This window comes from Pseudorca crassidens, chromosome 14 (genome assembly GCF_039906515.1).
Source record: "Pseudorca crassidens isolate mPseCra1 chromosome 14, mPseCra1.hap1, whole genome shotgun sequence".
Lineage (NCBI taxonomy): Eukaryota > Metazoa > Chordata > Mammalia > Artiodactyla > Delphinidae > Pseudorca > Pseudorca crassidens.
In genome coordinates, this window is record NC_090309.1 from 32,215,657 (window position 1) to 32,238,120 (window position 22,464).

General features: G+C 36.2%; 1 protein-coding gene across 3 annotated transcripts in view; it reads right to left on the reverse strand.

Moving 5' to 3' along the window:
- Window positions 1-22,254, reverse strand: part of GMCL1 (germ cell-less 1, spermatogenesis associated) — a 48,294-nt gene extending 26,040 nt beyond the window's left edge. For 2 of the 3 annotated variants that reach the window (XM_067704808.1, XM_067704807.1), the window contains exons 1-9: window positions 21,743-22,254; window positions 16,142-16,265; window positions 14,224-14,320; window positions 13,028-13,125; window positions 10,561-10,673; window positions 9,532-9,597; window positions 7,387-7,471; window positions 5,533-5,623; window positions 2,581-2,718 (exon numbers count right to left, since the gene is read on the reverse strand). In XM_067704808.1, coding sequence (XP_067560909.1) covers window positions 2,581-2,718; window positions 5,533-5,623; window positions 7,387-7,471; window positions 9,532-9,597; window positions 10,561-10,673; window positions 13,028-13,125; window positions 14,224-14,320; window positions 16,142-16,265; window positions 21,743-22,002 — 1,072 coding nt within the window. In that variant the 5' untranslated portion in view covers window positions 22,003-22,254. The remainder of the gene's footprint in view (window positions 1-2,580; window positions 2,719-5,532; window positions 5,624-7,386; window positions 7,472-9,531; window positions 9,598-10,560; window positions 10,674-13,027; window positions 13,126-14,223; window positions 14,321-16,141; window positions 16,266-21,742) is intronic. The other variant, XM_067704806.1, reaches the window with a different exon arrangement.
- Between the last annotated feature and the right edge of the window lie 210 nt (window positions 22,255-22,464).

The following is a 22,464-nucleotide window of genomic DNA, read 5'->3' on the forward strand; positions in this document are numbered from 1 at the left end:
AAGAGAAGCCACAGCAATGAGAAGCCCAAGCACTGCAACGAAGAGTATCCCCCGCTTACAGCAACTAGAGAAAGCCCGCACACAGCAACAAAGACCCAACTCAGCCAAAAATAAATAAATAAATAAATTTATTTATTTTAAAAAACGGATTGGAAAGCAAACAACAGTGTAAAAGGAATGAGGCTATGAACATGCTAGAAGGTTACAGCTTGCAAACTACTGGATTTCTCATGCTGAGAAATTCTGGGTTACAACAAGGTTCATAGGTGGCAAGTGCTTAACGATCAGCAAAGATAAATGTTACAGGAGTTGAGGTCAAATTACTAGGAGGCTAGGGTACTAAATGGAATGCTAATATGGACACATTATGTTACTGAACAGGTGTAGAGAGGCAGACAGAAATTAAGTGCCCAAGTCTTAGATGAATGTGGAAGAATGCCTAGGGATCAGAAGAGAAAGAATAGAGGGTGAGCTGGATCATATGCAACAATGATTTGGAAAGGGCACTGAGGGGGCTGGCCCATTACTATCTGGCCTCCTAACCCTTTATTAGCAGGGTGTCTTAAGAGACAGAATGTCCTCTACAGAGGGAAAATAGTCTCTTCTGGGAGAGCTAAATAAATGGAGAGAAGAGATGGAAGATATGAGAAGACATAAGAGAAAGGTCAGGGAGGAATGGCAACAAGAGAGGTCAGAGGTATCAAAGGGAAGGGAAGTATGACAATGAAAGCATGGAATGAAACACACATAATGATCTGACCTAAGGTAAATCTAATTCCATGATATAATGGAATTCAACTGTGCTTGACACAGTTAAATCCTAAAATACAATGCTTCTATACAAAATCCTGATTTAATTTGGAATTAAACATATTTCTATTAAAATTTTAATTTAAATTTAATATTTTCTATTTTAATTTCTATTTGAATTTAATTCTGACCTAAAGATGATCAAAATGTATGCATTAAAATTCCCCAGATTACTGAATGCATAACTTTGAATAATGTTAACACGTGTTTGGCACTATTTCTGAAAAATGAGCAGTCAATTTTAGCTAAGTAATTGAAATTATTTTCATTTATTTCAAATCTAGGATACATTGCTATTGACAGCATTTACCAATGTACCTTAAAAATGTGAGCTATGTGGCCACTTTCTGCCCTCTCACAAACAGCATGGGATATAATTTTAATTTATACTCTGCTTTTGAAATGATAACTTTTATTTGGATATATAGGAAAAACTATTTGTCCATTTATATTCTAAAAGGAAAAAATAATGCCCTTTACTGTAATTTTAGGTCAGGAAAAAAAATGGCTGAAATCTGGTCAGAAATTTAGGATACAAATTCTTTTTAATTTTATAATAAATAAAATATTTCAGACTAGAAATACTTGTACCCATTTGCATTCCAAAAATACAAAGCTTATCCACTTGCGTCACAGAAACGCCTAAATTAAACTACTTTACAACAGACTTTATCTTTTAACCTCTTTCAAAATTCATTTCTAGAGAGCCTTAAAAGCAAGTATGATTAGAGTGGGAGTATGTAATAGGCCTTGGCATCTAATATTACCCCATTGCTAGGGTCTGGTGTATACACAAACTAAAACTATTACAGAACTGCTATACTATAAGGGAACATAACCTTCAAGAGAAAGTGTGGCTTAAAAAACAAACAAACAACAAAAAACTCCCAGACCCACGACCTACACAAACGTAATACAAATGATTTATACAAAATTAACCAAAAAAACCACTGTCTATAAACCTGCCTAGAGTGATTTTATAAAAAATGCATTATTTTAAAACTACCAGAAATGTTAACTCTGGGTTTGTTTTCCATTCAATACTTTTGTAAATAAATTACAGATTTCAGTTAACAATTTAAATCTATAAACACACAGCTATATTAAAAACCGAGGTGTCAAAAAACCTACAACTTTCAGACAAATCTATACAAATTTACAAGTCAATCTTCAAACAAATTCTATTTTCTGTTTCTTAAATGCAAATATAGTACTAAACTTAATCCTACACAAGCACTAGATACTTAAATTAAAAAACTAAACCAGTAATTGTTTCAAAATTTTAATTGGCAAAGATATTACATTTACTTTGACATAAAGTCTTAATTAGGATAAGAAAAAAACAGAAAATAACAAATTTAAGGAGTATTAATAGAAAAAGCAGTTGACCTCTAAATAGTACTTCAAAAGTCTTTTTTTTAAAAAAAAAAGTCTTTTTTATTTTATTTAATTAATTTATTTTTTTTTCAAAAGTCTTTTGAAAGTCTAGTCCAAAATAGTGTGCTGGTTAAGCAAATTAAAGAACACACACATTATAGAATACTATATAGCCATTTAAATGTTCTGAAGAGTATTTAATGATATGGGAAAATACAATATATAATGTGAACACAGAAAATTATCTATATGGTATGATTCTGCTTTGGTATAAAAATGTATACCTTATTGGAATTAAGGATAATTTCTATTTTCCTCATTATTTTTTTCTATGATATTACTATTATAATCAGAAAGATATTACTTAAAATCATAATTTCATCATGTTCTTACCTGAAGGTACTAGAGAGTCTTGTTCAATAATTCTCGCGGAGGCCAAATCACTGATAATATACTGTAACCTTAAATGTCTGAATACTGACATAAATGGTTTTCCTTGCTCAGTTTCAAGGAAGGTCATACCTTCAAAATCTGTAAAAGAAAACAAAAAAACAGATTAAATTAAATAGCCATTCTTTTCAAATCAATTTATTCATTCCTACATGTTTTTATGGGCAGGGACGGACACACACACACACACACACACACACACACACACACACACACACGCGTCTACTAGAATACAAATAAGCTAGTTTCAAAGTTTTCAAGGATTTTATAAACTTTGGGTGTGTGGATAAAAAACTTGGGGAGATTTAGAAAAAAGCCCCAGGAAATTAACTTTGGTCCTAATTAGACCCTTGGGCTGGGAATTCAATTGACACCTTTCTGGAATTTGGAGCTTACAGTGCAGCAAGGTGGGAAAAGGCGGCTTGAGAATGGTGGTTAGGGTTCAGGTATCTTTCCAGAATCCCACCACTTCAGTGGAACTCTAGAGCCCAGATGCCTCACTCAAGGGTCTTCACAAGATACACAGGACATGGAACATTTCTTGGGATCTTTCTAATTTATGCTTTAGTTACATGTGATGAACACTAGTTAATATATTAATTCTCTATTAAAATACAAAATAAGATACAAAGACATTGTAGCCATGGATTTGCAACACAAGGGTAGTATTTATTGTTAAAATAATTCAAGTTTATCAATTTTTTCTTATAGGGATAATTTAAGGTTGTTTCTAAAAATACTCTCAGTTGCATTCTAATATGCTTTCATGAGTGGGAAGGAAAGATCTGGAGTTACTGCTATCAAGCAGAGACTTGTACATAATCCCTAGCCTGTTCTCTATTACAAGGTATACCCATGGCAGTGTACTCAGCCTTGCTGCTATTAAGGATAGTAAATAAAAGAAGCAATCCCTACATATAATTGTGCAGAAAAATTTCTATTGTTCTGATAGTCCTGACCCATATATATCTGCAAAGTCAAATAATTAAGAAAACCTAAGAGAAATATACTAAAATATAGTGGGTGAGGGGACCATAAGTGATTTTTTTGGTCTTATTTCCTGAGTATTCATCACTTTTATAATTTAAAAACTGTATGAAATAAACCTATGAAGTCCTCACTGATAAACAACTTATAAAGTCCTCACTGAAAAACAAGGGCATCAGACATACATTTTGCCTTATGCAATAAATGTTTCCCTGAAAAGTTATCTTAAAATGTATACTTTTACACTACTGAGGCTGGGATGGAGAGCCTGGAGTGGGAAAACCAGAAGGGGACCACAGCTTCTTATTCTAGTTTCTGCACTTAGGCTACAGAATAATTTCTCTCTTGATGGACTGCTGCAGTTAATCCAACTGGAGCTCAAATGAGCATAAATTTATGTCAACATTTACCTAACATCTATTGTTTCCATTGAGTCCCTTTGCTCCCCCACCCCCACAAATATTTATTTATTTATTTTGGCTTTGCTGGGTCTTAGTTGCGGCATGTGGGATCTTCACTGTGGCATGCATGCGGGATCTAGTTCCCCGACCAGGGATCTAACCCGGCCCCCCCTGCACTGGGAGCATGGAGTCTTACCCACTAGACCACCAGGGAAGACCCCCTTTGCCTTTTTAGCTTCTCCACGGTCCTTATCTTTTTCAGCTTTTATCTCTGTTTTTTAAGTTAAATTTTCTCCTCTACTTTTTTCCTTTATAATTTCTCAAATCCCTCTTTAAATGCCATAATGTAGCTCTAAAGTGTAATTTAAGATAGAAGTTTAGCATTTTGTTCTTCAAGCAAATCAAGTTAGATTTTATTGATATGGTCATTTACACATTTTTGGTTCATGAGCTTGAAGGAAAAATAATTAGCTAGTAAATCTCACTACATAAAATAATTCCCAAAATTTATTTAAACAAGACAAAAAGAGCACTAAATTTTAATATAAGAACCTCTATTCATCAAAAGACACCTTCAGAAAAGTAAAAAAAACACTACAAACTGAAAGATAAATGCAACACACACTTATGACAAAGAATCAAGAATATATAAAGAATGCCGACAAATCAGTAAGAAAAGACAAATACAGTGTTAAAATAGGAAAAAAACCTGAACAGACATTTCACAGAAGAAGAAACATATGGCCAATGAACACACAAACAGGTGTTCAGTCTCCTTAGTTTTCAAGGAAATGAAAATCAATACCACAATATGAAATAGTTCAATAACAAAAAAACAGGATGATATACTGTCCAGTGGTGTGCTGGATCTGGCTTGTGCTGGCTCACAGGAGCCGATGGTATGCATTTCTTCCCAACTCCACATTCAGTGGTGTCACGTTAGTAGCCTGAAATTAGCCATGCTGGGAGAATTTGTATCATGAAAATTTTAAAAAATGCTACAAATAAGTGATTATTTTTTCAGAGAGGCAGCTTACCAGCACATCACTATGTAACGCATTCATGTTAAGACGTGCAAAATGCCATAACATTAAACATTTTTTAAAAGCAAAGTCAGAGGGACACAATAGGAAAGAAGCACATGAGCAGACTGAAGTTACTAATGTTCTAGTGCTTGAAGATTAGTTCACTGAGGTTCAATACATTATTTAAAAAAATGAAAAAGGTGGCCATGCATGGACCAAAAATGACAGTAAACTATGAAAATCGTGAGCTAAGGATTACGATTTTTATCCACTTCTTTGCATCTGAGGGCCATTAAAATTTTGTTTTTTCTATGTCTGTTTTATCCAGTCTCAATTTTCTCAGTGTAAATGCGGAGTTGAATTAGACCATTGCTAAGGTCCTCTCCAGCTCTAAAATCCCCTAGGTTTATCAGGGCCTGATTTTAATTAAATTTCAATTTAAAACAAAAAAGACAAGTTCTCAATAAAAATTTCAGGCATACCTTTTCTCCTGTTAGAAAACCAGACATCTGTTTCAGTCAAAAGCTGTTTTAAAGATCCATTCCAAGAAGGCACAAGTTGAAGGAACATCCACTAGGTTAAAAAAATAAATTAAAAAAATTACAAGACTTCATTTAGTTTATGATTTTACATTTTCAAACTGCTTCCTTAAAACATAATATCTAAAAAATTTAATTTCCATTTTACAAGCAATTGAAAGAAGTAGAACTATCACAGGATATGCTCAGAATTCTTAAATTCATCATGGCATTAATCATGGTCCAAAGATAAAAACTAGATGAGTATATGATAAGGAATAAGCTAATCCCTGAAAAGTACTTATGGTCTCAAACACACTGTAATTATAGTATTAAAAAGGTAAATGTTCTACGTGTGTGTGTGTATATATATATATAATATACACACACTATTATGTATATTATATATAATATACTATATATATATAAAATATACTAATTTATTCTACTCACCAATTAATTCAGTTTCACTACATACTATGTGAGATTATAAAAGAAAGAAATTAAATATGGGAAAAAGGAGTTTCTTATTGTCTTAATTGCTGTTGAAACAGTATGCAGAGTAATGAAAAGCATTACTGTTTTTTAAATCCTAGCCCTGTCATTTAATAGCTAGGGAAATTACATCATTCCGTAATCTGGGCCTTAATTTCTTCATTTGTAAGATGAGCATGATAATATGTCAATGTCACAGGACATTAAAAGAATTAATATGTGTAACATACTTAGAGCAGTGCCTGGCACATAGTAAGCATTCATCAATAATTACGGGAAAGAATGAATACTACCAGTGGCTCAGAGATAGAAATGGACTCTCTACCCTCCTTTAATGACTGGTTAACACAGTTACTAAACTTCCCTGAGGAAAAATAGTAATAGAGTCTCATCTCTATCATAAGACAAACAATCCCAATGATACAACCTAGAAGGTGACTATTCCCAGATTTCACGACCGCGTTAGTATAGACTCAACTACACTGTGAGTGTAGACTCAACTACATTTTTTTTTTTTGCGGTACGCGGGCCTCTCACTGCTGTGGCCTCTCCCGCTGAGGAACACAGGCTCTGGACGCACAGGCTCAGCGGCCATGGCTCACAGGCCCAGCCACTCTGCGGCATGTGGGATCTTCCACATGCGCCACCAGGGAAGCCACTCAACTACATTTTTGTCCCATGTTAGCTAGGGACAAAGGCTAAAGGCAAAATTATGCAGTGGGAAAAGCAATGGACTGGAATTCACAGGCCTGGGTTCTGCCTCAAGCCTGCCACTTAATAATTGTAAGAGTTCTAAGTTTTACCATCTACAGATCAAGAGTAATAGCCAATTTGTCTCTTCAGAGACGTTGTGAAAACAAAATTATATTAAAAATGTTGAAACCTTTCAAAAGGATGAACTGAAACATGCCTGAAGTACAAAAGACCTTTAAAAGAATTTCAACATTCTCTAGAAAAACATGTGAAAACTTCATCATAAAGTTATTAATTCAACTAAAGCTCAATTTTGCAAACATTTCTGAAAAACATATAAAACATTTAACATTTCTGATTATGTAAATAACAACATGTTAACTGTTGAAAAAAAATCTGGGAAAAAAAAGAAATGTATTCTTAGGAGAGGAAACTATAAAGAATACCACTGAAATCAATCATGATATCAACTCCCTAAACACAAAGACTTCTTAACATTTTGGCATATTTCCTTTTACTTTTCTCACATTTATAACCATTCCCTTACCACTGGACACTAGCTGTTTCCAGCTTTTCAATATTATAAGCAATGCAGTGGGGATATCTTTACACATCATATTATGGCAATACCTTTTTAAGGGCTGTGTATACATCCATCTCCACTTGCATCACAAATAAGTTAGATGAACCAATGAGTTGTTTCATGACATTTATACTAGAAAAGATAAAATAGAAGTAGTGAGCCTCTCTTCATGCACAAGCTAAAAGACCCTGGTGGAACTGAAAACTTTAAGTCTTTTTTATCAAAAGAGACTGTGGAATTAAAAATTACATCAGTCTTTTTGCCCAAGACAAAGAATCTATCCGAACATAAGGATACTTTTAATTCAGACAGTAATGCTGTGAAAGGTCTTTTCTTGCACTGACAAGGAAACAAAGAGCTTTGCTGTGCTAATTAATCAAGTTAAAGCAAGGTCCCAGTAAGATAAGTTTTAGTATGCTCTGATAAAGTGGCAGCCTTCCTCTTTTTTCTTTCCCCCTCATTCAATTAAAAAAAAAAAAAAAAAAAAAGACACTTGTCAAAATTCACTGAAAGAGATGTATCTTCAAAGTCTATCTTTCACCTCTAGGCTTAAGAGAATTGCTTAGTCATAAAACATGTTTTTATTACTGTTAAGGAGATTAAAATCAAGAAATATGTGTTAGTTTAAATTTAGAATGGAAATAATATCACTAGCTGTTTTCTTTTCTTTTTTCCTTTTTCTTTCCTTCCTTGAAGCCACAAAAACCCAGAAGAGCATCTGGGGCTTTAAGATGACCACTATGATTTATCTTCCTTTTGAAAAAACTCAACGAGAAATTATAAAAGAGAAAAAGTGTTTCTAATGACTTTTTTAAAAATAAATTTATTTATTTATTTTTGGCTGCTTTGGGTCTTTGTTGCTGTGCGTGGGCTTTCTCTAGTTGCAGCGCACGGGCTTCTCATTGTGGTGGCTTCTCTTGTTGCAGAGCATGGGCTCCAGGCACGCAGGCTTCAGTAGTTGTGGCACATGGGCCCAGTAGTTGTGGCTCGTGGGCTCCAGAGCGCAGGCTCAGTAGTTGTGGTACACAGGCCTAGCCACTCTGCGGCATGTGGGATCTTCCCGGACGAGGGCTCGAACCCACGTCCCCTGCATTGGCAGGCAGTCTCCCAACCACTGCAGCACCAGGGAAGTCCCCTAATGACTTTTAAACCAAACATACTGCAGAGCTTTGTTTATGCCTTGATATCATTAGGTGATGATTTTTTGGTAGAATAATGCTTCTCAAACTTTTCTACCAAAGTACCTCTTAAGGGCAGAGGAAAGGAAAGGACCCAGGAATCCAGGAGTAGGCTAGCCATAAGAATAACATTTCTATTAATTTTTGTATTTCATCTTGTAAATCCAAAGAAACTTAATTCTCTCTATTCCACAATGTACTTAAACATAAAAGTGTTTACTTCTCTCCTACTCCTCCCCACACCTCCCCCCAAAAATCATTAAAATTGACATCCCAGTAAGCTATGCAATGTTAAGGCTTTGGTTTTGCATATTTCCATCAGAATGCCACACATTCCTAGGGACATTTGTACCCTTGTCTCAGAAGCACCACTGTCAAGGAACTGCAAGCCTGAAAGTGACTGCATAGTCTACTGGCCTTTAAAAGTTCATTCCCACTCTGAATTTCTCAGACCCAGGGCAGATAAAGTCATCTCCATTATTACAAATAAGCTCCTAGAGGGCAGAGACCATGACATAATCACCTCTGCCTACTTCGCAGCCCTTAACATAGTACCTTTACACACAGAAGACATTCAGAAATTATTTGTTGAAAGAAGGAATAATAAGCAAACTTAATTCAAAAGACCAACTTAATTGTGAATTTAATTTCACTAAGCTTAGCAAAAAGTTTAAAGCAATTTCCTCAAATGTAATTTCTCAATGGGAAAAGATGGTTTTTAAAGTAAACTTTTAGATTCTCTAAGAGCCCAGCAAAAGTGAGGTAACCCTTTTTCTATAGTTTTATAGCAGCAATGAATTTTTACATTAAAATTGGTTAAAGGAGTATTCATAATACACATTGTATCATTTACAACAAAGAAAAGAAATTTGTGTAGCATTTTTTCAATTCATGATGTAGTCAAGATACCTTTCATTAAATTGTTCACTTTTTCATAAGCAATATATTTTTACTTTATACAAAAATGTCTTGCATATTAACAAATGATAATAAAGTTATTTAAAATTCAAGTACCTGAGTTCTTTAAAAAGTTCAACATTCTGGTGAGTCATCAGATTGTTTAGAAGCCATTCAAGGCACCTGAAATTAAACATGGAATTATTACATTATATATCATGTATCTATGATTTATTAAGTAGTACTTACAGTTAAAATTAAAAAAGAGTATTAATCTTTCTAGGACATGCGCAAATTTTTAAATTTAACAATTGGAAAGTTAGTATTGTTTTTGTCAGCAGTTAGTAAGGGAATATTCCCTTTATATTAAAAAGAGCATTTCTAATTAAGAAAACCTCATTTTCAAGTTTGTGTTAAATGGTTTATGAAGGGGTTTACATACTTCTATTACCTTCTTTATAATTTGAAAATGGGTACTGCAATTCTCAAGAATTAAAAACATTGCCAGTAGTTGCACTGATATACAGTCAGCCCTCGGTATCCGCGGGTTCTGTATCCATGGATTCAACCAACCGAGAATTGGAAATATTGGAGAAAAAAAAAATAATTCCAGAATGTTCCAAAAAGCAAAACTTAAATATGCCGCTAGCCAGCAACTATCTACAAAGCATTTACGTTGTATTTGTAACTATTTACATAGCATTCACATTGTGTTAGGTATTTATAAGTAATCCAGAGATGATTTAAAGTATACAGGAGGATGGTTATTTGCAAATACTACACCATTAAATAAGGGACTTGAGCATCCGCAGATTTTGGTATCCACCCAGGTCCTGGAACCAATCCCCTGCGGATAGTGAGGGACGACTGTAATGACTATTATGCCTACTGCTTAAAAAAATTTAATAGAGATGTGCTGTAAAGAGTGGCCATAGTTTTTATAAGCATGTATAACCCACCCACAATCACAAAGACCACACTTTTGAGGAATTTACTAAATAGTCCAAATGTAAAAACAGACCTTTTATAACAAATTCTATCCTCCCTTTTTTTTCTTTCTTTTTATAGCTATACATTCTCTTAAGAAACCAAAGCAGCCAAATTCCCTAAAGCAGGATAAAAGGAAAAACAAGAAAGGTAACTCACTTTTTCTTTACAGAATCCAGTCCATAGGTCCCTGCTGATGTGTAATAGCCACATACGGTTTTCACATTAACTGTTTCCTTCATTGTCTCACCACACTGCTGTATTAAACCATCCTGTAAATATAAATAAGCACTGGAAAGGCCCATTTCACATGGGAAAAATAAGCTCTGAATATGTGCTTTTACATATTAAAAAGTAAAAAAAAAAAAACAAACGAAGGAAGAAAGAAAGAAAACTCGTAAGTGCAGCAAACCTAAGTCTTTTTATAAGTCCAGTAAAAATACCTAAAAAAATCCAGCAAGTATTAAACTAAATACTTGGAAGTGAAAATGGAAGGGAGGAAGTAAAAGCAGGAAGACAGAGGTGAATATTGCTATTCTCTCTTTTCTGTCCTTCCCCTCTCTGGGACCTTTGCAAATTTAAGCAGCATTCTGTCTGTTTTGCCTGTTCTTTTAAAACTAAGACCTCTTTATATAGTCAGATGACCAGGTGATGGGCTAGGTAAGTAAACAATATGAATCATCAGAAAGTTTTTATTAGTTTAAAACACCTATCAATACCTAAGAAATACACCTAAAACAAATATATTATTGTTTAAAACTTACAATGAATTTTTAATCTAAAATGTTTATATGGAAGATTTCAAATAGCTAACTTTATTTAATATATGGAAAGGACCCCGTCATTTTTTACTCAAATTTCTGAGATATATTCATCATGCAAGTGTATTATTGTTAAGTAGTTAAATCATACAGATAATGCAGAAAGTGAGTTAAGAACGAAACCAAAAAAGCATTAAAAGTTAAAAAATAAAGTATAATTATTGGAAATAAGTATTGAAAGGATCAAAACATTTATAAAAAAATCAAATTACCTCAGCCAAGGATATTTAGCAAGCTACTAACTAATACTTAAAATAAATCAGTATACAAAAGTCACATAAAAAGAAACAACTTTTTAAAATGATCAAAATAAAATGTTGACTCCACTGTGATTTTACACTTACCTGGAAGCCGTTCTAGACTCCCTCCCTTTCCTTTTAATATCTCATCTGTCACCAAGTCCAGTGGATTATCCCTGCTTAACCTCTCCGGTAACCAGTTTTCCTCTCCATGCTTTTTGCTACTACCCTCATTTAGACCCTCCCGTGGATTACTGCAATAGGTTTTTTTTCATTTTCTTCATATTTAATGGAATGTACAGTAATTTTAATATATCTAGTATAATTCTCCTAGATGTGGCAACAAATTTTTAATGTTAATATACCTTGAGTTTTTTTCTCATCATTATTTTTCTAATTTATTTATTTATTTTATAATTTTTATTGGAGTACAGTTGATTTACAATGTTGTGTTAGTTTCAAGTGTACATCAAAGTGAATCAGCTGTTGGTGGGAATGTAATAGGTTTTATACTCATCCTTCCTTCAGTTCATCCTTCACACTGTTCCCAAAGCATTCTGAAGTATAACTTTGTCTTTCCCCTGATTAAAATTTTCCAAAAGTACTTATATGTAAAGTCTCAACTTCTTAAAAGGTATTGATTGAGGGGCTTTCGTGATCTGGTCTCTGCCTCCCTCTCTCGAACCCTTCTTATAGTCTGTGCTAGATCTATGTTCCACTCAGATTCTCTAATCCTCCATTGTTTCATATTTCTAGGTCTTAGTTTTCTGTCTGAAATGTTCTTTCTTCCCCTCTCTTCTTACCTCACAAGATAAATACATTTTCAGTTTTTAAGGCTCAACCTCAAACACAACTTCTTTCTTTGACACCAACAGGTTAAACCAACCACTTTGTGCATCCACTAAATCCTACAGAAAGTTTACCATCACATCTATAATACTGGACAGCTCTTACTTTACCTTTGAGTCTGTATATCAACCCTCCCTCCCCCACTCTACACACTCATTATATTGTGAGCTTCTTAAAGGTGGGGATTATATCTTTATTTACCTTTGTATCTCTATGCCTAGCTTGACACACTGCTCAATACACTTCTGATGAATGAACAAATCTGTCATTCTACCAATAGATTATATACATTTAGGTGGTTTACACACAATTATTTCATAATTAAGAAAACATTTACATAGTAAGCACTCAATGTTTCCCAAACCCATGAACTATATGAATTAGTAATAAGCCACCTGCTTAAAACAGTCAAGATAAGTTATTAACGAACAGAAATCTGTAAATGGATTTAAGACAAGTACCTTCCTTCCACATTATAGTCATTCTAAGATATCCACACAGAAATAGCTTGCATTCATTTTACATAGGCATGGAGACCGTCTCATTTGTAATAAACTGCTTTTCATTAAACATTTTAAATGACTTATCATGAATGGAATATTTATACATTTCATTTAGAAGTTATAAAAAAGCTAAGTTTTATTATGGTTTTTGGAACAGATACCTTGAAACAAAAATACAAGTGTGATCCTTTTTTTCAGTACTATGCATACTTACCAACTGCAGCATACTAGCTGCTGCCAAAATGGCAATAACTCGACTGGGCTTTATTAAGACATCATCTCGATACAATGACCCAAATGCCACCTGCAGTGCTTAAAGCAAAAGTACACAGGTAGAATGAAATAACAGTTATAGCTGTAAGAGTATTACAAAAATAACAATGACAGTCTTCATACACTAAGACATATGTCTAAATCTAGTAGGTACAGAAAAGGATAAGATTAGTATCATTAATTTAACTATTAGTAATGGTTATGGATTGATGGTGCTAATTTAATAACAATGTTATACATTTCCATCTGTTCTACCAAATCATGCTGGATTTTTCTACATCTAATCTTGACATTAGTTAGTGGTCAGAATTAAGACACCTTTGGAAAAAGTTTTATAAAGATATCCCTGAGTAAACCAATCATTAAGTACAACTACACAGACCCAATGATAATCTTAACCCTGGTGCTTTCAGTGCTTTACCACTGGGGAGTGTGGAAAAGCTCCTGGTCCTATGCATGCCACACTCTCACCCAGCTGCCACAGCTATTTAAGTCTGTCCACCCTTTTCTCTACTGCCATTCTCATGCATGTCCTACATGGTTTGCTTTATAAATGTTCCTTTCTGTTTGCCTATGAGGTGAGTGCTGGGTACTTCCACTTCAGCTATCAAAGACAGGAGCAGGAGCACTAGGACAGGAGTTAGGAGACCTACAGTCTGATGTAGGCTCACTAAACCGCTCTGAGACCTAAAGTAAGTCTCTTAAATCCTCTGGACCTCAGCTTCCTCATCTAAGGTCCTTACAGCTCTAAAACAATACTGACTACACGATTCATATACTTATTCCCAGAAAAGGTCTTCATATATAGGGAATAATCAATGAATAATATTTATTGGCTTATTGTTTATTGGTCATACTTCTCCTTCCTTCACTCTACATCCTCTATATCCCAGGCAGATATATTTACAAACATGAAGTAAACAGATTGATAAGGCTGACATGACTAAATAGATTAAAGATACTAGAACAGAACTGATAAACTCTGGAGTAAATTAATATAAAGTTGTCACCTTAGGGTGTTAAATGGAGCTTTTCTCTAGCCAACAAAGTTAGAAGAAAATATTTATTTTCTGTGAAAAGAATACAAAGTTTATGTTTTTATGATTTTTGCATAATAGTAATCATGGTGGCGGTTACCTTCTATATCAATATTCTGGTCTGGAATCTCCAGTTCAATAATATTCATGCTGGACTCCTTCCATGAACCACTGAACATACTAGAAAAGTAGCCAGACTTAAAAACAAAAACAAAAAACACACTTATGCAGTACTTTCTGTGTCTTCCAAATTATTTTCCCATTTCTAACTCTAAGCAACTATTCTATCAAAACTAACGCATCATATTATTTCAAGAGAAAAACAAACTGCCAGATAGGAGAAAAGAAATTAAGATAAGGACACTCATTAGGCTTATCAAAATACTTTAATTATTGAAAACCAAACCAAATTCTCGTATTACTACCTGAACTGACTTCCTATGTTACTATTTGAACCAACTAAGCTTTTTACTTAGTTGAACAATTTCTGAGTATATTACATGAATATGTTTTCCTTTTCAATAGCATTCTAAATTCAAGCTTAGAAATTGTATCATATATTTAAGTCTCTCTCATAAACATATAACTACACGTAACGTGGATACAAAATAATATACTGAGGAAGAGAGAAGAGAAAACTAAAAGCTGTTGAGTCCTTACTCTATCTCAGTGGCTATAAAGGGTCCAGACCAGTCCCAAGTCAACACTAATAGGATGATCCCCAAGGAATTAGGGAAAATCCAAAGTTTAGTTTTATCTTATAAAAAAAATTCCAGAATGAATCTGAATTATTGGAAAGACACCAGAATGGATGAAGTCTTTAGTTACCTTCTAGGTAGCACCTCCCATAACTAGAATTACTTTGGAACGGATCAAATACTAACTACTAATTTTTTAAAATTTACTGAGTATGTAGTTTAAGGCACTGTGAATATAGCAGAAAACAAAACAGATGTTTCTGTCCTCAGGGGACTTATAATTTAGCATGTGTCTTGCACTATGATCAATCCAGTTTCTCTTGAGAGGGAAAGCCTTAACAGAGGCATTTTCACCCTTGAATTCACAAAACTGCTTTCAGAGATCAAAAAGAAAGATATGGACCATGTCCTCAAGTTAAGACCAGTATTCTGATATAGCCTCTGGGGTAATATAATGCAAGCCAAAGTAAACTTGTTCAAAAAAATTAAATAAAAAACATGATTAAAGTGTAAGAGAAAAAATTCCTTTCAAATGCTTCTATTGAAAAATCTTATACTATACTGTCTTACCAGTAATTACTGTCATATCATGAAGAGGAGAGGGAAAATATAAGCTCCATAGGATAAAAAGTGAATTGTTCACTGTTCTATTCCCACTGCCTAGACCAATGACTTGAAAACAGATTTGATGAAGGAATAAATGATTAAAATATTTGAGCCATTAGAACAACATTTTCTTTTATTTTGAAAGTCTTGAATCTTTAAAATGGGGTGGCTGATAATAATATTTTCACAGAAATCAAACAGGTATATCAGCTAAATGACTTAGTCCATATACTTTTTTGGTTTTGGTTTTGGCATTTTCTAGGAGAGAGGGAAGAGTAAGTGCCAAGAACTTTCCATTTACATTCAGTCTTAACTACAAAGCAACATTTCAGCTGAATTTATCCAACTGAAATAATCATATACAAAATAAACAAAATAAACAAATTCAGCAATCCTAACTTAAACGTTGAATGGTTTTTCCCTTTTTGTCAACAGAAGGCACCAAAGTAAGTACCTTATTGGAGTAATGACAAAAAGGTTGGTATGACAATGAAAACTCAAAATCTGTTTTCTAGACCACACTAAGTTTTCACTAACAATGTTCACCATATCTCTTACAAAACAAGACTTTTCATCAGACAGGACTTAAACAACAAATGTTCATGCAAAAGATTACTGTGAAATGCAATGAGAAAGAACAAGACTTATAAGAGTGTGAGTTGTTTTAAGTGACTACCTTGGTTACTCAAATATATAGAAAAATAAAATACTTACTTGACATAAATATATTTTGTGTAAGCTCCACTCCTCTCCTAGAGCACAAATCTTAATGTCACTGTTTTCACCATTTAAAAATAATGTTTGATAAATATATTTGGATGTACTCTTCAATTTTTTCCTGTTAAAAGAAATGCAAACGTTACATATATGTAAAACTGAATGTTTTACTGATTTTGCATGTAACTCAAAATACTCCTTTTGCTCAATTTCTATTAAATAGAACCAATTTGTCCACTGTATAAAAAGATAGAGGGATATTATATATTCAAACGTGCTCATGTATGAAAGGGTACATAAGAAACTAATAATAGTGGTTACCTGTGCGGTACTCTATTCCCAAGAGGGGGAATAGTGGCTAGATGGGGGCAGCGTGGAAGAGAGACCTTTCACTATACAGCTTTTTGCAATTTCTGATCTTTGAACTAAGAGAATTACCTATTCAATAAAGAAAAGTCAGCATGGTGATTTTTGCGTATTTCCTTATTTAGTAACCAGCACTATGGATGATGTAATACAGTTGCAATAATACTGCTATGCAATTACAAAATGAAGAACAAGAATAAAAATTTCACCCTACACAAGTAATTTTAAAAATAATTTACATTTAATCTTATTTTAGTATCGAACTATTCTTAAACTCCTTAAAATGTCTTTTTCCCCACATTGGACAAATGGTTTGCAGCCTTAGACCAAAGGTTTTCAAAATTATGCTCAATGGAGAAGTGTCTTAGGGGCCACCAGGGAGAGTCGAGGTGTGAACTCTGGGCATCCCATCTAACTTCAACCAGAGCAGCATCATATATTATATTCGTAAACATCTTGGATTTGTGCATAAGATTTAATTTAAAGGAAGAATTGTTATTTTTGTTTTGACAATCATTGCTCAAGATGGTTCAGTAAGTAAGCAAAGCCCTAGGCAGAGACTGATCAATATCTTTTATATTCCTGGCCAATCCTGATAGCTTTCCTAGTAAAGTTTTAAAATCTTTTTAAAAAATGAAGTAATTGTTTCACATGGTGTCTCAAATCAGTGTATTGAACACCCCTTCCCAACAGACGGTAAAAAATGTACATGCTTCAGTGCAGACAGACTTGGGTTTGAGTCCCAGCTCTACTACCACAGCTCAGTTACCTTATATGTGAAAAGAGGATATTACTATCCACTTCATTGGGTTACTGTAAGAAATAAATGAGACAATGTAGTTTCCAGTTCCTGACAGCACTCTCCCCAAATTATATGAAAAGATTAAAAGTACAGAAAGGAATAAACCCACAACAGGAAAAAGGTGAGGGTGGGCTTATCACATGATGAGAGAATTCCATGGATCTGGAAGTTAGAAAATAAACTGGAATGGAAAAGAGCAGTGACAACCACAGCCCAAAAGATATCACGGTCTAGGATGGACGTTGAAGCCCATCTGCCCTTCAGAACCGTGGGGGTAGGGATGGGGCTGGGAGGATGAGGTCTCAAGGGAAACAGAAGGCTGAAGTGAGGAGTGAGGCAAAAAATGGGGAAACTTGTTCCCCTAATGGCCTCCCCCACTCTCTATGAACACAGAGTACAGATAACTTATACAAACAGATTCCAAGGTTTTTCTAGAAAGAAACAGAACAAATCTATCAGGAAGATCTAAGACTTTGGTGTAGGTGCTGGTGCCCCAGACAAAGCAATCCTCATTCTGGCATTTGAGGAATCTGTAGCCTGTTTGCTCCCAACCTATTCACCCTAAATCATGGTTCCCAAACTGTGTGCCAAAGCACCTAGAGCACCACAGCAAATTCAGGGATGCATGTGGAATATTCCAAAATTAAAGGAAATCACAGAAACATCTTTCAGATACCATGCAATCTACGCTATTAAGTTGTTTGGACCTAACTATGAGATATTTCTTTAGGACCAGAGGTGCCATGAAAAAAATTACTGAGACACTAAGGGCACTGTGAACCAATAAGGCTTGTGAATCTCTGCTCTAAAACAAAGCATGCCCCACCCATATCCAACTTAGTAGTCAGTCTACCTACTCAAAGGGAAGGCCCAGCAGAAACAGATCTATGTACTCAAAACACACACACACACACACACACACACACACACACACACACACACACACACCAGTGACTCATTCTGAAGCAGACAATCAAGGATCTCTCAACATGAGGAAAATTAACAGCATTAAAGACTATTTTAAAAAAGAGAAAAATTGGCATCAGAGGAAACATATAATTCAGGGAAAACAGAACTTAAAAAAAAAAACTCTAACACTCTAATTATAACTAGTACATCTAGAGAGTTAAGATTACTACATTTATAAAATAATAGGATGCTAAGCTAAAGTATTACTCAGAACAAGGGGGAAAAAAAAAGAGATCTTTGGGACCAAAACCACAGTTGCTGAAATTCAAAAAAACAAAAGGGAAAGTTAAGGAAATTTCCCAGAACACAAAGCAAAAAAGACCTAGAAAGGAAAAAAAGAAAAGAGAAAAGAGGTACAATCCAAGAAATCCAAAATCCAGTTAAGAGGGGTCCAAGAAAGAGAAAACAAAGATAACAGGAGAAAGAGAATTACAGAAGAAAGTTTCCCCAAACTAGTCTCCAGATTTTAAGGATCCACCAACTACCAAGGCCATTAAAAGACCTACAGTTAAGCACCTTCTAGTTAAATCCCAAAACACTAAAGAAAAAATTCCAGAAGTTCCAGAGAGAAAAAAAGTCACCTAGAAAGAAAAGAGAATTAGACCAGCATCACATTTTCTCATCAGTATGGTAGGCTAGAAGACAATGAATTAATACCATCAAAGATATCAAAAGTTATTTTAGATTTCTGCACCCAATCAAAAGATGACTAAAGTGAGAGATTAAATTTACAACTAGATAAGCACAAATTACCTTCTTTTACACCTTTCTTAGGAAAATATTTGAGGATGTAGTTCCCTCAAATGAGTTCAGAAACAAAAAGATACAGGCTACAGAAAACAGTGGATCCGATCCTAGAGACAGAGTCAAAGTAAGTCCCAGGATAAGTGTAGACCTAGAGAGCAATGCATCCAGATTGGAACAAGAAGATGCAGGGACCCAGGAGGGAGGTCTTGGGTTTAGAGAAGAAGGACTCCATGCAAGTGTGTTAGGAAAGAGAAAAATCTGAAGATATGATGAAGAAATATTATTATTTTGTCAATGGCGGGGGTGGGAGGGAAGGCAGTCAGAAAGTCTAAGAAAATAAAAAAGCAATACGAAAAAGTATTGTTCTAATAAGCTACAAATGAAAATAGGGCCCAACATGATGGAATGTAAAAAAAAATTCCATTTAATTATGAGGTTAGAAAATTTCTCCCAAGAGAAAAACAAGGGGTTGTGACATTGGACCCAAGAAGTATGATTTATAATCCCAGCACACTACTTGACCCTGCAGTGAACAATATTTACATAGCTATAACAACAACTAACTGTTTACTAGATTTCAATGTTTAGAGACAACCTATGAACGTAAAACTAAAGATCTGGTTGCTGAACAGTTGAGTTTTAAGTCTTGTTAACGTAAACGTAAAACATGCACTTGACAAAAGGTATAAGGTAGAGAAGGTGGGCCTGGAGGCCAAGGCTTTTCATGGAGCTGTTAGTTGAGGTGGAAGTGCACATGAGACAACCTCAGGAAGCATATTAGTGCCAACATACAAGATTTTCTAACACCTTTCATCCATGCTGAGCTGAATAAACTAGGCATCTTGTACTGATACAACACATACTAGACTCGGACATGCATTTTCCAACAAAAATTTGCTTTAGAAGCTTTCCATTCCACTCCACTCATGTAGTTCAGCGGTTGGCAAACTTTTTCTGTAAAGGTCTAGACAGTTAATATTTTCAGCTTCGTGGACCAGACAGCCTCCAAGCTAGTTTTGCTGGCACGCCAGCGGGCAGTTTCTCGCTTGCCAGTCTCAGCCTTCCACATCTTAGCAAACTCCATTACCATCCAGTGGGCCACAACTCCTCCAACATCTGAATCTCAGCTTGGGAAAGGTGGTCCTAGCCCAAATTTGTTCCTTCCTTGGGTATTCTGTCTCAGTCCTAGAAGTAGTGACAGCTCCCTATGTCCTCTATTCCTGTATTTTTTAGAGATCTCTTTACCTTAGTAACTTACCTTTAGTAGTTAATCGCTTGTTACTTCCTAATAATGGTTATATTAAACTTTCCCTGTTCAAATTACTGTGTGATTTCTTTGAAATGGACCCCGGACATATATATTTCTATAGTGACACTGAATGCAAGTGGTCTAAATACTAATTAAAAGACAGAGATTATCCTATTGGATTTTTAAAAAATCAAGACCCCACTAAATGCTGTCTACAAGATATTTAAAGACACAGGTTTAAAGGGAAAGAGTGGGAAAAGATGTAACATTTAAACACTTATCAAAAGAAAGTGGCAGTGGCTATAGTATCAGGAATGTAAATGTCTTTACATTTTGTAAAGATAAGGGGAGCCAATTCATCAAGGAGTCCTAATATTTACTGAGTGCTTCCATACCTGGCACTGTGCATCGCATGCATTCTAATATTTGTCAAGTCCTATAAGGCAAGTATTAGTATCTCCATTTTACATATGAGGAAATAAGGCTATTAAGTGCAAAGTACAGACTAGAACTCAGAATCTGAGCTCTTAAAATACTAATTCTCCAAAAAGGTAACTGAACAGTTTGGAAGTGGGGGTCCATTTTTGTAAATATAAACATTCATACATAAAACTGTATGAAGGGATTTACAAATCAAACTACTAACAGAGATTGTTTATGATACTCTTATTTGACAATAAATATGTAACACGTGTAGCATAAAATTTTAGAATCTTTCAAAGTTTCGTTCAAAAAATTACATCTATGTGACCCACTGATGGCCTTTAAAAAAAGAGGAGCAACCGGATTTTTTATGTGAAAATTTATTCCACTTATAAACTACATTTTAGTTCACAAGTAAATATTCCGTTTTTCACCTCTTCTAAAAAAGGTTAAGCAAGCTGCCTTACATATATCCACGGTCAACGACTTCGAGTACTAGAGACGTTGAAAGACTGTTCCTAGTGAGGAACAAATGTACACAGTACTGATAAATTTCACCTGTACAGCGAGAGCTCCTGTTTGTAATCATTTCCCTTCCACTGTGGACCGACAACAGGGGTGCCCACTTCAGGGCCTAAATTTACGTGTCTTGGCCCATAGAAGGCAGCCGGATGCAAAATATCTTATTCTACTGCCACCCACTCAGAGAGGACCAAGGTGTATTACGAAGGGCCAGCCGGCCGGCCCTGTCTAAGGTTTAATGAGGCGCAAGCTCTAGCTTGGCGTTTCTCAGTCTCGTCTTGGGGCTGTAGCACCACCCTGGCGGCGTCTGTGGTTTACAAACCAGAATACCGAGCGTCTCCCCAGGTGCTCCCCATTCGCCCTGCCTCGGACCGGCTCCCAGGTCTACCCCATCAAGGGCACGTCCGCTCTTCACAGGCTGGGGAGCGCCGCAGCCCCCGAAGCCCCCCGGGCACCGGGCTCATCCCCAGGCCGGACCGCGGGAGCCGCCCAACAGGTGCGGGCGCGTCCCCCCACGTACCTTCGAGGGGTGTTGAGGAGTCGCTGCTGCTCGTCCCCTTCCTCCTCATCCTCGTCTGTCTCGGAATCGGGGTGACAGGAGCAGAAGGCCTCTCCGCTCCGCTTGCGCTTACGGCTGCCCGGACAGTAACAGAAGCCGTGGGCGGCCGCGTCGCCACCACTCTCCAGCCTCCGGGCCGAGCCCCCAGCCCCAGAACCCGGCTCCTGCTGGCCTCGGGCTCGCCCCGGCTGGCGTAGCACTCGGCTGCTCAACGAGCCCATGGGTCACGGCTCGCCGACACTTTCAGGGAGCGCACCTCAGGGAGTCCAACGAAAACGGTCTCCCGCCATGGCCCGACCACCACCGCCGGCCTCCACGTAGCGCGCGTGCCTACACCGCCACCTTCTCACGCGCAACCCCGACCGTTGCGTTGGACGCTACCGCCTCCATCCTCCGCCACGCCCACCGCGTCTCGCCGCGCAGCGCGCGCGGACCTCAGGACCTTGCCCCCAGACTTTCGCAATAAAGCGCGGGCCGTAGGGCGCATGCGCACGGCGAGCCTCCGGAAGGGGCGGGGGGAGGTGCGTGTACGTCACGGATGGAGCCTGCGCAGAATGGGATGAGGGCGGGAGCGCGGACGTGCGTGTCCAGATTGGCGCTTTCTGCCGTGAGGTCAGCTAGGCCCACCTGCAATCCTGAATTGGGGGCCGGGCTAGCTTTTAGAATTACTTTTTACATCCCTT